Below are 15,337 nucleotides of genomic sequence, written 5' to 3'. Positions count from 1 at the left end.
TTCCCAAAATCCAAATGTCACCGAAAGCAAAGCGGAGATCTTTCCAGATTGGAGAGGGAGGAGGGAATGCCGGGAAAGGAGCACAGAAGAGCCTTTGTGGTTCTGAGGAATCAGCTGGGAGGAACAGAGAGGCCAGCAGTGACATTTCCCAAAATAGCCGATCAACAGGGAATCTGCTCATTCCCGCTGGCTCCGGGAGCGCCACAAAGACTTCCAAAAATGGTGATTTTTATTTTTTGTTTTTTTTCTTTTAGCTCTTGCCTGTTCTGAGCGGATTTCGCATCCCCCCGGAGAGCATTCCCTGCTCCGAAGCTTTTCCTCCTCTTGGTGTCCCCAGCCCGATGGGACACAGGGAATGGCTTCCCGCTTCCAGAGGGCAGGGTTAGGCGGGATTTTGGGAAGGAATTCTTCCCTGAGAGGGGCTGGAATGGAATTCCCAGAAAAGCCGTGGCTGCTCCGTCCTGGAAGTGTCCAAGGCCAGGTTGGACGAGGCTTGGGAAGAAAGCCCAGTTCCAGGAGGTCCCACCACTGTGACACCACCCAGAGCAACCATCGACCCTCATCCCTTTTTTTCCCAAAAGATGGGATTTTCGTCCCACGGCTCCCTAAGGAATCACTGGTGTCAGTTCTGCTCCTCTTCCTCACTTCCAAGGAAATCAGGAATGGTCACATTGACCTCTAAAACTCAGGAATGGTCACATTGACCTCTAAAACTCAGGAATGGTCACATTTATGAACTCGTGGCCGGAACCGCGCTCAAAATCTGGCGTGGCGGTTCCTCACCTCCTTCCTGGGTTTCTCCAAAGCTCCTGCAAGTCTCTTCCTGGATTTTGGGCCCGGATTTACACAACTCTGCCGAATTACAGCCATTCCCTGAATCCAGGTGGCACTAGGACAACAAATCCGGATGAAAAAACAAGGGCTGAACATGGCCAGGGCAGGATTTGGACACTGAACCATTCGGACGCTGACCCTCCAACCATGGAGGAAGAATCCAAAAACTCCCGTGGGAGCCAAGAGGTGAGAACAGCTGGAAAATTACAAATTTTTGGCAAATTATGGCTGTCTCCCAAAACAGAGGTGGCCCCACGACCACGACCACCTCCAAAACCACCTCAGGTGCCTCCAGGGGAGGTTCTGCGGAGCTCCGAAAGGCGGTGCCAGGATTTTTGGGAGCCAACCCCAATTCTCTCCTCTTTTCCCCCAATTTCTTCGGTGTGAGGTGATTCCCTGTTGACCACAAGAAGACTGAAGAACTCTTCAAGCATTCCTGGGTGTGGAGGCTCCGGGAGAAATTGAGGAAGGCCTAAGCCAAGGATCCAGTGCCGGGGAAGCAGACACCATCCTGCTCTCCTGGAACATCCGCGGGAAGGAGAATTCCAGGATTCTCCCCGCTCGTGGATTGGATGTCCCAACTCTCCACAAAGAGCTGGAACACAGCAGGGCGACCTTCTCCAGCTCCAAACCCTGGAATGATGGATTTGCTGCGGGTTTGGAGAACTTTGGTGCCATCCTTGCCACCGGGAGGAGAAAGGGAAAGTCCTTAATGTTGAAGGTTTTGGTCTAAAATCCAGTCTGAGCAGCCTTGATTGGCCATTGATTGCCCAACCATGGGATGAAGACAGGAATTTGGGATTTCTCCCACAGACAAGCAGATTTCCCGACGGGAAGATTGACTGATTGATTGATTGATTGATTTTGGATTAGCAAAGAGTTCAACTCCCTCGACGGAACGAGGACGTGAAGCAGCTCTGGGGACCCCAAATCCAGAGGGGATGAAGAGGGAAAGGGTTAAGAGCAGGGATTGGGAATGACGGGATTCCACAAAAGCATTCCTAGATGGACGGAGCACGACGTCATCCTCTTAATGGCACCGATTAATCTTCATTACACCGGAAAAATCTCCCGTAGGAATTGTTGGCCGGGAGCTCCAAGGAAGGAGAAAAATCCTTCCTTGCTCCCGAGGGCGTCGCTGCAGCTCCGGGGGTGAGCCACCAGGAGGTGGCGGTGATTCCGTGGCTGAGGATCCCAGCTGAATCCCATGGGATTCCTCAGTCGGTTTCCGGCTTCTCTCCACGAGCCACCTCCATCCCACACCTTGTCCCAACATCCGGGAGCTCTCCAGCTTCTCCTTTCCAGAGGGGATGGAGGAAGGCGGGAACCACGCGTGACCTGGGTCTCACCAGAGAACCACAGATGAGTTGTGGCACTCAATCCCGTGTCCCTCTGCCATTTCCCAGAGGGAAAAACCTCTGGAATTAGTGCCAGACTCGAGGAGAAGAGGGTTGGGAAGGCCAGGGAAGGCTGTTGGCTCGCAGACCTGATTTTCCAGCTGATCCTGGAATCTCCAGGGGTTTGGAAGCGAGGGAGCTGTGGCAGCTCCAGTGGAAGCGTTTGGGGGCTCATCCCACTCCATGACGGATCTTTGAAGCTCTGGTTGGGTTCCATCCTGCTCCAAATTCTCCATCTCCGTGTTGGGACAACCAGAGACTTCCCAATCCCCGTCCAAACTTTCCAGGAGGGAGAGCCAGGAGAGCGATGGAGTCGGGGTTTTTATCCTCGTCGGCCGAACATTCTCCATGAATCCACGGACAACCTGATCCCACCCAGGAGCTGGGCAGGTGCCGTTCCCAGGAAGGGTAGGAAGGAGTGGGAATTGGGAAGCTTGGTTGGGAAACAGGGATTGGCAGGGGGAGCCGAGCCGGAATCCGGCGGGATTCGTCAGCGGCGGCTTGGATTTGGGCTGGCGGCAATTAAAAGCTCCGGTGTCACCGCACTCGCCAGCGGGAGACGCCTCCATCTTCCCAATCCCACAAAAACCCAGGGAGCGGGCCTGGCTGCCCTTCCCCCAGCCAGCCAAGGAGCTAATTAGCAGCCTTGCTTAATTAGCCGCGGGTGGACGTGCTTTGGTTTAACCCCGCGAGCGCCACGAGCTGGCACCGGAGCTGGTGGTGAATTCCTGCCGATGGGATTGATTGTGAGGGGGGGAAAGGGAATCCTGGAACCGTGGGAGGGGTTTGGGTGGGAGCTCCAAGATCGCCCAGTCCCACCCAAACCATTCCAAGGGCAGGGACACCTTCCAACATTCCAGGTGTCTCCAAGCCCTGTCCAGCCTGGCCCGGGACACTGGGTTCGGTGAGGATTTGGAGCTCGAGAAGGATTTTTGGGGTTCAATGAGGATGTTTGGGGTTCAGTGAGGATTTTTGGGGTTCAGTGAGGATGTTTGGGGTTCAAGAAGGGTTTTTGGGGTTCAATGAGGATTTCTGGGGTTCAGTGAGGATTTTTGGGGTTCAGTGAGGATGTTTGGGGTTCAGTGAGGATTTGGAGTTCAAGAAGGGTTTTTGGGGTTCAATGAGGATTTTTGGGGTTCAGTGAGGATGTTTGGGGTTCAATGAGGATTTTTGGGGTTCAGTGAGGATTTGGAGTTCGAGAAGGATTTTTGGGGTTCAGTGAGGATTTTTGGGGTTCAATGAGGATTTTTGGGGTTCAGTGAGGATGTTTGGGGTTCAGTGAGGATTTTTGGGGTTCAATGAGGATGTTTGGGGTTCAGTGAGGATCTCCAGGGCCCAGCAATGATGTCATGGGGTTCAGTGAGAATTTCGGGCGTTCAATGAGGATTTGGGGTCCAAGATGGACTCGGGGGGCGGGGGGGGTTCAAGAAGGACTTTTGGGGTTCAGTGAGGACTTTTTGGGCTCCTTGAGGACTTTTGGAGCTCCACAAAGACCTGAAGGGCAACGCACGAAGGGAAGGGATGAGGAGAAGGACTGGAAAATCCTCCGGGAATAAAACACCCGTGACATTCAGTGCCCCACCCATCCCAACCCCGATCCCGGAGGGAAATTCCGGCTACCTGTAATGCAGGAGCTGTCCTTCCGTGCTGTAATCCCGGTAAATGTCGTATTCCTTCTCGAACACTCCCGAAGGCGACGAGCTGGAAAACAGGAATGGCACAGGAGGAGTCACCAATGGAGGCGTCAGTGTCTCCTCTGGGATTCATGGAGGTGAATCCCATCAGGATGGGATCCCACTGTCCTGGATCTGCTCCCGGGGCCTGCTCGAGCTTGGAGTCGCTGATTTTTTTTATTTTGAGTTGTTGGCCGGATGGTGGCCAAGCCACCCATGGCCGTGGTCTCCAGGTTCATTTCCAACCCTTCAAAGACCAAATTTTCCCTTAAAACTTCTGAGCAGTTCCCAAACATCTCCCGGCTCCATCCCGCCCTTTCCGAGTGCCGCTCCCGCTCTTCCACAGCCTCGGACGGTCAGAGCCGATGCGGGAAGAGGAAAATCCCCACAAAACCAAATTTTTGCCACATTTTCATCTAAATCCGAGCCTGCAGAGCTCTTGTTCCCGGAAGATGGAGGTGGTCACACCACCAACCCACTCCAAGAGAAACAACACTTGGAAAAACACGGGGGAAAAAACCCCATCTGGGAAGTCTGGGATGGAATTTCCAAACTGGTTTTTGGACCTGGTGGGGTTCAGTGAAGAGTTGGGAATTCAAAACTTGGGAATTCAGACTTGGGAGTCCAAGAAGGATTTTGTGGGACTCAAGGACTCAAAGCCGCTCTTGCAGGATCAAACCTACTCTTGATCCGTATTTTTGGCTCCACACTTTTCCAATGCCAAGACCCTCCAACCCTTCCCAAAAAAAAACCCAGGTATTGATCATGGTGTTTCCAATATTATCCAATCTCGCTGCAAATGAGCACAGGAAAATGTTCATTTTTGCCTTAACATCCCTTCCCGACGGGAATGTGTTCGGATTTGGTCCCATTTGGAAAACACAGCAAATATTTCTCCAGAAAATGCCCGGAGAAATAATTTTATTTTTTATTCCAAAAAAACATCCCTAAAATCCCCCCACGTTCCCTCGTTAAGGCTCTCCCGTTAATAAAATTCAGATCCGATGTTGGTTTCGGGAAGGAAAAAAAAAGAGGGAAAAGAAACAAAATCTTCCTAATAGGATAAAGCTCCAAAATTTTAGTGGAGCAAGGAGGCAATAAAATTAAGCTTCTGCCAAAGCCGATTTTAATGGGATTTAGCCCTGGAATTACGGACGGCTGTGTGGAATTGCTTAATCCCTTTTTCCTCGTCAGCGCGTGTGAATGGAATTCCTCCTCCTCCTCCTCCTCCTCCTCCTCCTCCCCCTCCTCCTCCTCCTCCTCCTCCTCCTCCTCCTCCTCCTCCTCCTCCTCCTCCAGGATTCCCGAGAGAAAGGCATCACCTCTGATCCCCGTGCTGAACCCAAATCCGTGGTGGAATTTAGATGGATCCTCACATCCATGTCGGAATCCAGATGGATCCCCAAATCCATGTCAGAATTTAGATGGATCCCCAAATCCATGGTGGAATTTAGATGGATCCCCAAATCCGTGGAGGAATCCAGATGGATCCCCAAATCCATGGTGGAATTTAGATGGATCCCCAAATCCATGGCGGAATCCAGATGGATCCCCAAATCTGTGGAGGAATCCAGATGGATCCCCAAATCCATGGTGGAATTTAGATGGATCCCCAAATCCGTGGAGGAATTTTGATGGATCCTCAAATCCATGGAGGAATCCAGATGGACCCTCAAGTCCATGGAGGAATCCAGATGGATTCCCACATCCATGTCAGAATTTAGATGGATCCCCAAATCCATGGTGGAATTTAGATGGATCCCCAAATCCATGTCAGAATTTAGATGGATCCCCAAATCCGTGGAGGAATCCAGATGGATCTCCAAATCCATGGTGGAATTTTGATGGATCCTCAAATCCATGGCGGAATCCAGACGGATCCCATCCCTGGAAGTGTCCAAGGCCAGGCTGGAGCAACCTGGGATAGGGGAAGGTGGATGGGCTTTAAGGTCCCTTCCAACCCAAACCATTCCGTGATTCCAGGAGATTTCTGGAGCTGTTCAAGGTCCTTCCCTGTGGATCTGCTTCCACCCCCATCCAGCACAGCAGCATCCCGGGTGGGAATGTCGGTTTTTCCATCTAAAAACTCCACCGGAACCCGGCCATGGCCAAAACGGGATTGTCAAACCCCATGGACACCGGAATTCCCCAGGCTGGATGGACCAAGAGCTCCTCCACCCCCCTCCAGGACGGAATTCCCGCTCCTCTGGATCCCAGGTTTCTATTCCAGGTGCCAGCATCACGCTCCCCCATCCCTTATTTTGGCTCATCCGAAAATGGGTGGATTTTTCCTGGAATTTTTTGGAGTTGTCGCTTCCAAGATCTTCCCAATCCATCGGAGCCACGGCTTGGTTTCCATCCATCATTTTTCCCGCTGTTCCGTTTCCCGTCCGCGTTAATTAATCCCCGTCCAAACGAGCTCCAGGACTCCTCCTGTCCCTCCCTGACGAGGTTTGGAGTTGATGGACGAGTGAATCCATCCCAAATATTCCGAACGGGGGGGAGCTGGGCAGGGAATTTCCACGGGGATCCGCGCGGTTGCACGTTCCCAAGGGCGGCCGAGCCGGCCGCGCTCGCTTTCCCGGGATGAGCCGAGTTTTTGGGAATAATTAAAAGCCACCAGCTGAGATTCCAGCGTTAACAAGCGGACTCCGGAATCGGCCAGGGCAGGATTCCCAGCTGGTTCCTGTTCAATATTTAAACAGCAGCGCTGCTGGATTCCGGCTATCCCGGCTTCCCAAGGGCAGGGATGCGACGGAGCGTGGCCCCGACCCTTGTCCAGCTGTTTTCCCAAGGTTTTTAAGGCGAATCCTTATGGATTTTTCTCGGCTAACAGATTTGTTGGATTAAAGGAGGAATTTCACGATGAGGGTGGTGAATCTGTGGATGCTCCATCCCTGGAATATTCCAGGCTGGGTGGGATGGGGCTTGGAGCACCCTGGGATGGTGGAAGGAATGAGGAGAAGGATTGGAAAATTTCCTGCCCATGGAAAGAGGATGGAACTGGGTGGTTTTGAGGATCCTTCCCAACCCAAACCATTCCATGTTTAGGATCTTTCCCGGAATCTCCACCTTGGCCCAGTTTGTGTCCTCAAGCCAGACGTTCCCACCCAACCTGGAACAACTGGGATAATCTGGGAAACTCAACCCAAACAAATTCCCAGAGTGGGCATCAAGGTCTTCCCCAAGCATGGGGGTTTCAGGCACTGGATTGCATCCCAGAAATCCTGATGGATAAAAATCTCATGGAGCTGACCACAGGAAGCAAAACCAGCTCCAGCCAAAAACCCGACTGGTTTGGAAACCCGGCTTTGGTTTTGGAAAAGTGTCCTGAGGTCTCCCCAGAATCCTTCTCCGTGCAAAGCCGGCCCCGCTCCCTCATTTTCTCCTCCCACACCCCGTGCTCCATCCCGGTGATTCCCCACTGGATTCTCCCAGGTTTTTCAGGTGTTGGATAACCCAAAGGTTGCTCGGTTGTGGTAAAGCGAGGATTAAACCTTCCCTGGAACCTCCCAAGGCGTTCCCAACTCCCCTTCCTCCCCTGCCCTTGGGATAACGCTTCCCAGCATTCCCGAATCCTTGGGCGACCACCCGAGCACTCAGGAATGCTTTGTCCATCCCGCGGCCTTGCTGAGCTTCAGGAAGTTCTCCCCAACCCATCCTTGATCCACAGGAACCCTCGGAGCTCCGGCCCTGCCCCTCCCAGATTGCTGATAAGGACATCCAGGATATCCATAAGGATATCCATAAGAACATCCAGATTGTTGATAAGGATCGGGAGAAGAGTCGGGATCGGCCTGGGAGCAGCCGAACGTTGGGGATGAACCCTCAACCGCCGCCCTCCGAGCCGGATGATCCGGATTTTATCCATCAAATCGTGTCCCTGGCCGGATGAGGGACGCATCCAAAGCCTTCCCGGGGCGCTTGGAAGGTGCTTTTCCATGAATAAAGGTGATTTTCCATTGATAGGTGTGATTTTCCAAAAATTAAGGTGATTTCCAATGGAAAAAAGTGATTTTCCAGTAATGAAGGTGATTTTCCGTTAATAAGGGTGATTTTCCAATGAAAAAGGAGATTTTTCCACTAAGAAGGGCGATTTTACAATAATTAAGGTGATTTCCAATTTAAAAAAAAAGTAATTTTCCACTAATGAAGATTATTTTTTCATTAAGAAGTGGGATTTTCCAATGAAAAAGGTGATTTTCCACTAATAAGGAAAATGTCACCCAAATAAGTGTGATTTTCCAATAAAAAAATAATTTTCCAATAATTAAGGTGATTTCCAATGGAAAAAAGTGATTTTCCAGTAATGAAGGTGATTTTTCGTTAATAAGGGTGATTTTTCCAATGAAAAAGGAGATTTTCCACTAAGAAGGGCGATTTTACGATAATTAAGGTGATTTCCAATTTTAAAAAAAAGTAATTTTCCACTAATGAAGATTATTTTCCATTAATAAGTGTGATTTTTCCAATGAAAAAGGTGATTTTCCACTAATAAGGAAAATGTCACCCAAATAAGTGTGATTTTCCAATAAAAAAATAATTTTCCAATAATTAAGGTGATTTCCAATGGAAAAAAGTGATTTTCCAGTAATGAAGGTGATTTTCCATTGATAAGTGTGATTTTCCAATGAAAAAGGAGATTTTCCACTAAGAAGGGTGATTTTCCAATAATTAAGGTGATTTCCAATTTTAAAAAAAAGTATATTTTTATAAGTAAATTTTCCACTAATGAAGATTATTTTCCATTAAGAAGTGGGATTTTCCGATGAAAAAGGCGATTTTCCATTAATAAGTGTGATTTTCCACACTTATTGCAATAATTTAGGTGATTTTCCAGGGATGAAGGTGATTTTTCATTAATAAGTGTGATTTTTCCAATGAAAAAGGTGATTTTCCACTAATTAGGGTGATTTACCAACAATAAAGGCGGTTTTCCAATAATTTAGGCGATTTTCCACTAACCGTGATGATTTTCCATTATTGTGTGATTTTCCAATGAAAAAGGTGATTTTCCACTAATAAGGGTGATTTTCCAATAATTAAGGTGATTTCCCCAGCAATTAAGGTGATTTTGCAGTAATTAAGATGATTTTTCATTAATGAAGATGATTTTTCATTGATAAGTGTGGTTTTCCAATAATTAAGGTGATTTTCCAATAATTAAGGTAATTTCCAATGTAAAAAAGTGATTTTTCCAGTGATGAAGATGATTTTTCATTAATTAATAAGTGTGATTTTCCAATGAAAAAGGTGATTTTCCACTAATAAGGAAAATTTCACCCTAATGAGGGCGGTTTTCCAAAAATCAGGGTGATTTTCCAATTAAAAAAAAATTTCCAATAATTAAGGTGATTTCCAATTAAAAAAAGTTATTTTCCAATAATTAAGGTGACTTCCAATGAAAAAAAGTGATTTTCCAGTAATGAAGGTGATTTTCCAATGAAAAGGGTGATTTTCCAATGAAAAAGGTGATTTTCCATTAATAAGGGTGATTTTCCAATAATTAAGGTGATTTCCCCAGCAATTAAGGTGATTTTGCAGTAATTAAGATGATTTTTCATCAATGAGAGTGGTTTTCCAATAATTAAGGTGATTTTCCAATAATTAAGGCAATTTCCACTTATAAAAAACGATTTTCCAGTAACGAAGACGACGTTTCGTCAATAAGCGCGATTCTCCAACGAAAAAGGTGGTTTTCCACTAATTAGGGTGATTTTCCAATAACTAACGCGATTTTTCCCATAATTAAGGAGATTTCCCACCGACCAACGTGCCCTTTCACACCAATAAAATTAATTTTCCCTAAACCGCGTCTAAACCCAAATCCTCCGGCACTGACAGAAATTTACCCTGGGAATTTTTTTTTCTTTTTAAAAATCGAACAAATCCAGCAGTTTTTTGGGGTTTTTTTTTTTTCCCCCCTTGCCTAGGACAGGGCGCCATTCCCGAGCCTTTGGAAAACCAGGGAAAGCGAGCGGCCGGAAACAGCTCAGCTCCGTGGCAAGAGCCAGGAATAGAAGCGAAATCCCGGCTCCAAATCCTCGGGCTTCAATCGCCGCCCTTCGTACCCTCAATTACGGCAAAACTTCCAGGGTGGTTTCCTTGGGAATTACGCAACCGGAATTTCGGGGCCCGACGCAAGCGCTCGGGGGGGAATTAGGCGAATATCCGGAATATCCGCCCTAATCCGGGGGGATTCAAGGAAAGGATATTAAAAAAAAGCTTCGGCTCACGATTTCCACCCCCAGCTCGGAGCAAAAAATGCCAAATATGAGATTTTTGTTTTGTTTTGTTTTGTTTTGTTTGTTTGTTTTTTTTCCTGGGAAATATTTGAGGATGGAATGAGGAAGAGGAGTCCGGTCTTGCTCGGGTTGTGCCGGAAATGTGTTTTCCACTGCTCATCCCCAAATATTTCCTCGGATAATTCCATCCCCCGGGGGGGAGTTCCGCGGTCTCAATAAACTCAAGGATGGTGGGGAGGGAACGGGATTAAGGAAGGAGCCTGGAAAGTGGATTTGAGGATCTTGGAAGTCTTTTCCGACCTTTAATTCCACGGGAAAACTCACCCGGACGGGTGGGACGGGAGCCGGCACTGTCGGAGCGCCCCCAGTGCCGGAGAAGGGGAAAGGAAGTTGAAGCCAAAGGAATTTCGGAGTTAGGAAAATCTCCCGCGGGGGAGAAATCAAATCTCTGGGATAAATTTGGGAATTCTGGGAGATCTCATCCAAGAATTTTCCAGCAATGCCCCATCATCCCCTGGAAGCGTCCGAGGCCAGGTTTAGGAGCAACCCAAAGTGTGGGAAGGGGCCTCAAAGACCACGGAATTCCGACCCCTTGGCCGTGGATTGGGATGTCCAGCGTCACTCAGAGATGGAATTTTTGCTGTGAAATGGGTGGGAATAAACCAAAACCAGGGATAAAACACCACCAAAAAAAAAACAACCATTGGAAGACTGAATTTGGGATCCTTCCTCGCAATTCGGGAAATTGAGGATCTCCTGGAACCAGGGGAAGAGGCCGAAGCCGGGGAATTTCCAGGTGATCCTTAAATTTCACAAAAAATCTCCAGGAGAGCTCAGCTGGGATGGATCCGGCTCCTCGTCACGGGTTCCAGAAGGGTGGAAAGAGGAGATGATTCCGCGTCCTGTAGGACGAGGATCCTTGGGTTGTCCGGGGATTGTCCAACAGATGGGAAAACGGGAAAAAGCAAAGGAAACGAACGCTGGAATGGAATTCCCGGAAAAAACTGTGGATGCCCCGTCCTTGGAAACGTCCAAGGCAAGCATGGGTGGAGCTTGGAGCAAAGCTGGGATTTTGGGAAAGTTGTCCCAGGGGGATGGAACTGGAAAAAACAGGAATTTGTTGGCACAGGCAGCAAATAAAAGGGAGGGGGAAAAAAAATAAATCTGAATTGCAAAAATTCCAAGAATTCCAAGCATTCTGTCCAACATTCCCATCCAGAGCTGGATTCATCTCCAGCCAAATCCGGAGGTGCTCTGGTTCCTAAATCCTAAATTTTAAGGGAGGCCCCGGGTGCGGATTCCAATAGAAACTTCCCCACTCATCCCAAATTCCCTTTTCCGACCAGATGAGCCGAGCTTAGCCAGAAACCTTTAAACGAGATTTCCCGGGATGGGACCCGGACTGGGAGATTCCACCAGGAAACCTCCAGAGCTCCTCCCCAGCTGCGGATCTTCCGCGAGAAACCCAACCGGGATCCGGGAATCACGGGATCTCATGGGATTTCGTGGAATCGTGGAATGGTTGGGGTTGGAAGGGGCCTCCAAAACCATGGAATTGCGCTCCGAGGGCAGGAGGGAGCCCGTGCTGGTTTTCCCGGCCCCCACATCGTGGATGAAGCACCAGGAAGAGGAGGGTTTCCGGGGGAATGCCGTGGTCTGGGAATGGGATATGAGGAGGTTCCCACAGCACCAGGGATTGGAAAGACGGAGAAATTCCCGGCCATCCTCTTCGTCCTTAAGGGATGGGAGGGACGAGGCAGGTTGGGGGTGGATCCGGATCCGGGTGGGAATTTCAACGGGATCAACATTTCCAGGATTAAAAAATTTCCTTCTTTTTTTTTTTTCTTTTGTTCCTTAGTGGAACAAAAACTTCATCAAATTGTGGGAATTTCATGGAAGTTACACAGAAAAACTTCATCAAATGCCCAGCCTGGTTTGGGCTGGAAAGGAAAATCCCTATCCCGGGTTGCTCCAACCTGGCCTTGGACACTTCCAGGGATCCAGGGGCAGCCACAGATCCTCGGGGAATTCCATCCCAGCCCCTCGCCACCCTCCCAGCCAGGAATTCCTTCCCAAAATCCCATCTGTCCCTGCCCTCTGGATGCGGGAAGCCATTCCCTGTGTCCTGTCCCTCCATCCCTTTATCCCAAGTCCCTCTCCAGCTCTCCTGGATCCCTTCAGGCTCTGGAAGCGGCTCTGAGGTTTCCCTGGATCCTTTTCCAGGATGAATATTCCCACTTCTCCCAAGCTCCTCCTGGCTCCTCACACCGGGAGACCTCACCCAGCTGGGAAAATCCAACACTTGGATGAAGAGAAGCCCAGAATTCCAAGCCTTAAGCTCCTGCTGGCGGCAGGACACTGGGAAGGAAACTCCTGAGGATCTTCTCCATGCCTTGGTCTTCCCGCGCGGTTTTCCAGAGCAACTCCAAGTCCTCAGTTTCTCTTCCCTCTCATCCTGGGGGAAGGTTGGGAATCCCTGCCAGGACCTGGAAAACCCTTGGGCAGCAGGCGCTGCAGGGATTCGTGTCCCTGATCCCGCCGTTTTCCAAACCCGGGCACCTCCAGCGCCTCCTGGAAAAGGAAATGAACGGAGAGAATTCCAAGGAAAACTCGTGGGGCGCTCAAATTGGGTGTTTCAGAGATTTGAGGCATCTTTCATTCCACAAATCTGCTTTTTTTGGGATTTTTTGGAGTCAGGGAAACGGCTGCTGCCTGGAAAGGGGGTGGTTGCTGGTCCCAGAGATCTGCAGCGGGCGCATTCCAGGGATTGGGTTTTGAGCGAATTTCCCTTGGATACTCCAGGAAGATTTAAATGCTGTGTTTTATCTCCGATATCCCAGCGCCTTCGGAACGTGCAAAAAAAAAAAAAAAGTGGGAATCCTGAGGAATAACTCGGGCACAACTTCCCGGCAGATGAGATCTGGGTGAAGGCTCCTCGCATCCCAAGATTCCTGCGTTTCGGTCGAAGGAAAACGCTCCAGGCGGTCAAAAATCCACTTCCTTGTCCTTCAAGCTTCCCCTCGGAATTCCTCCTTGGAGAAGCAGCGGCAAGGCCCAGTTTTCCGTGGAAAAGGCTTCTTTTTCCCTTGCCTGGCACTTTCTCCAAGGATTTCAAGCCAGTAACCTGAGACACTTTCCGACGGTGCGGAAAATCCCGACACGGGAAAATCCGGCCGACGTTCCCGCTCCGAGATTTCACGGCTGTCAAGTCACGCCCCGGAGAAAAGCCGCCACCACTTTAAGACAAGCGTGGAAAACTCCGTGGAAAAGCTGGGAAATCTCGCCGGGAAGGCTCTGCTGGCCACCAGGACGGAGCTGCCGCTGATATCCCGGGGCTGATTCCAGAGCCGGATCCGGATGCTGATTGGAACAAACCCCACGTCACTGTGGAAGTGTGAGGCGATTCCGGCGGGATCCAGGAGCCTGGCAACAGCAAATTCCCTGTGGATTCCAAGGGCTGACCCACATGGGCGGGATGGGACATCCCCATGGATGTGAGGAATGGACTGGGAGAGGCCTCCAGCATCCGGAGGTGCTCTGGTTCCTAAATCCTAAATTTTAAGGGAGGCCCCGGATGTGAATTCCAATAGAAACTTCCCCACTCATCCCAAATTCCCTTTTCCGACCAGATGAGCCGAGCTTAGCCAGAAACCTTTAAATGAGATTTCCCGAGATGGGACCCAGACCGGGAGGTTCCACCAGGAAACCTCCAGAGCTCCTCCCCAGCTGCGGATCTTCCGCGAGAAACGCAACCGGGATCTGGGAATCCTTCATGGAATTTCATGGGATTTCGTGGAATCATGGAATGGTTGGGGTTGGAAGGGACCTTCAAGACAATGGAATTACGCAGGGACACCTTCTGCTATCCCAGGTTGCTCCAAGCCCCTTCCAACCTGGCCTTGGACACTTCCCGGGATAGGGAAAATGCAGGAATGGGGAAAATGTGCAGGAACGGGGAAAATGCTGGAATGGGGAAAATGCAGGAATGGGTTTTTTTTTTTTTCCCAGCCACGATATTTGGATCAAGGGTGGGACGCAGCCATGGTTTGGATGGGATGCAGCTGGAAATTCCAGTCAGCAGGAATTTCTGCTCCCTCTAGTGGTGTCTAAATTTAAAAAAAAATAAAAATTTAACGAATCTTTAAAGCTCCAGGACCCAGGATCTGCTCAATCCCAAACCCTGGAATGGCCAAGACCTGGAATTCCTGGAGATTTGAGGACACAGCCTCCCATTGGCCAAACCCAGCCAAGGGTTCCTTTTCCTGAATTCCTTTTCCCGAATTCCTTTTCCCTTCCAGGAGATTTCCAGGGATTAACCATTTTTATTTGAGAATCCTGCCCTCCTCCAAGCTGATCCAGCAGATTTGCATCCCATAATGGGAACGGGGAATGTGTTGGTGCAGGACACCAAGGAATTCGTGACCTGGAGTGTCCGTGATGTGGGAATCGGATCCCATGTGGGAATCCCCCCAGAGAGCTGCTGATCCCACCTTGGGAATGATCCTTTTCCCAGGAAATTCCTGATCCCACTCTGAGAATGATCCTTTCCCCAGGAAACTCCTGATCCCATTTTGGGAATGATCCTTTTCCCAGGAAACTCCTGCATCCCACCTCGAGAATGATCCTTTTGCCAGGAAATTCCTGATCCCACCTCGGGAATGATCCTTTTGCCAGGAAACTCCTGCATTCCATTTTGGGAATGATCCTTTCCCCAGGAAATTCCTGATCCCATCTCGGGAATGATCCTTTCCCCAGGAAATTCTTGGTCCCACTTTGGGAAATGATCCTTTCCCCAGGAAATTCCTGATCCCACCCCTGTTCTTGCAGCAAATCCCAGGGAATTTAAAATCCATCCCCAGGTCCTTGTTAACCCCTCACGCCGCTTTGGGAGTGGGATCCTGCTCCATCGACATCTCCTGGGCTCATTTCCCACCAGGAAAAAGGAGGGAATTCTGCCCCTCTGCCCTGCTCAGGTGAGATCCCACCTGGAATTCTGCACCCAGCTCCAGGATCCAACACCAGGAGGACCTGGAGCTGCTGGAGCAATTCCAGAGGAGGCCACGGAGACGCTCCAAGGGCTGGAGAGAGGCTGGGAGAGCTGGGAATGTCCAGCCTGGAAAAGGCTCCAAGGAGACCTCAAAGCTCCTTCCAGCGCCTGAAGGGGCTCCAGGAGAGCTGGAGAGGGATT

At 49.7% G+C, this 15,337-nt stretch overlaps 1 protein-coding gene across 2 annotated transcripts in view; it reads right to left on the bottom strand.

Moving 5' to 3' along the window:
- The window catches only part of ARHGAP39 (Rho GTPase activating protein 39), a 117,462-nt gene that overhangs the window by 30,466 nt on the left and 71,659 nt on the right, over positions 1-15,337 (bottom strand). For both annotated transcript variants that reach the window (XM_066567116.1, XM_066567107.1), the window contains exon 3: positions 3,852-3,932. In XM_066567116.1, coding sequence (XP_066423213.1) covers positions 3,852-3,932 — 81 coding nt within the window. The remainder of the gene's footprint in view (positions 1-3,851; positions 3,933-15,337) is intronic.

Source organism: Molothrus aeneus, chromosome 1 (genome assembly GCF_037042795.1).
Source record: "Molothrus aeneus isolate 106 chromosome 1, BPBGC_Maene_1.0, whole genome shotgun sequence".
NCBI lineage: Eukaryota > Metazoa > Chordata > Aves > Passeriformes > Icteridae > Molothrus > Molothrus aeneus.
The sequence above is the reverse complement of the archived record's forward strand: the minus strand, read 5'-3'. Positions and strand labels throughout refer to the sequence as shown.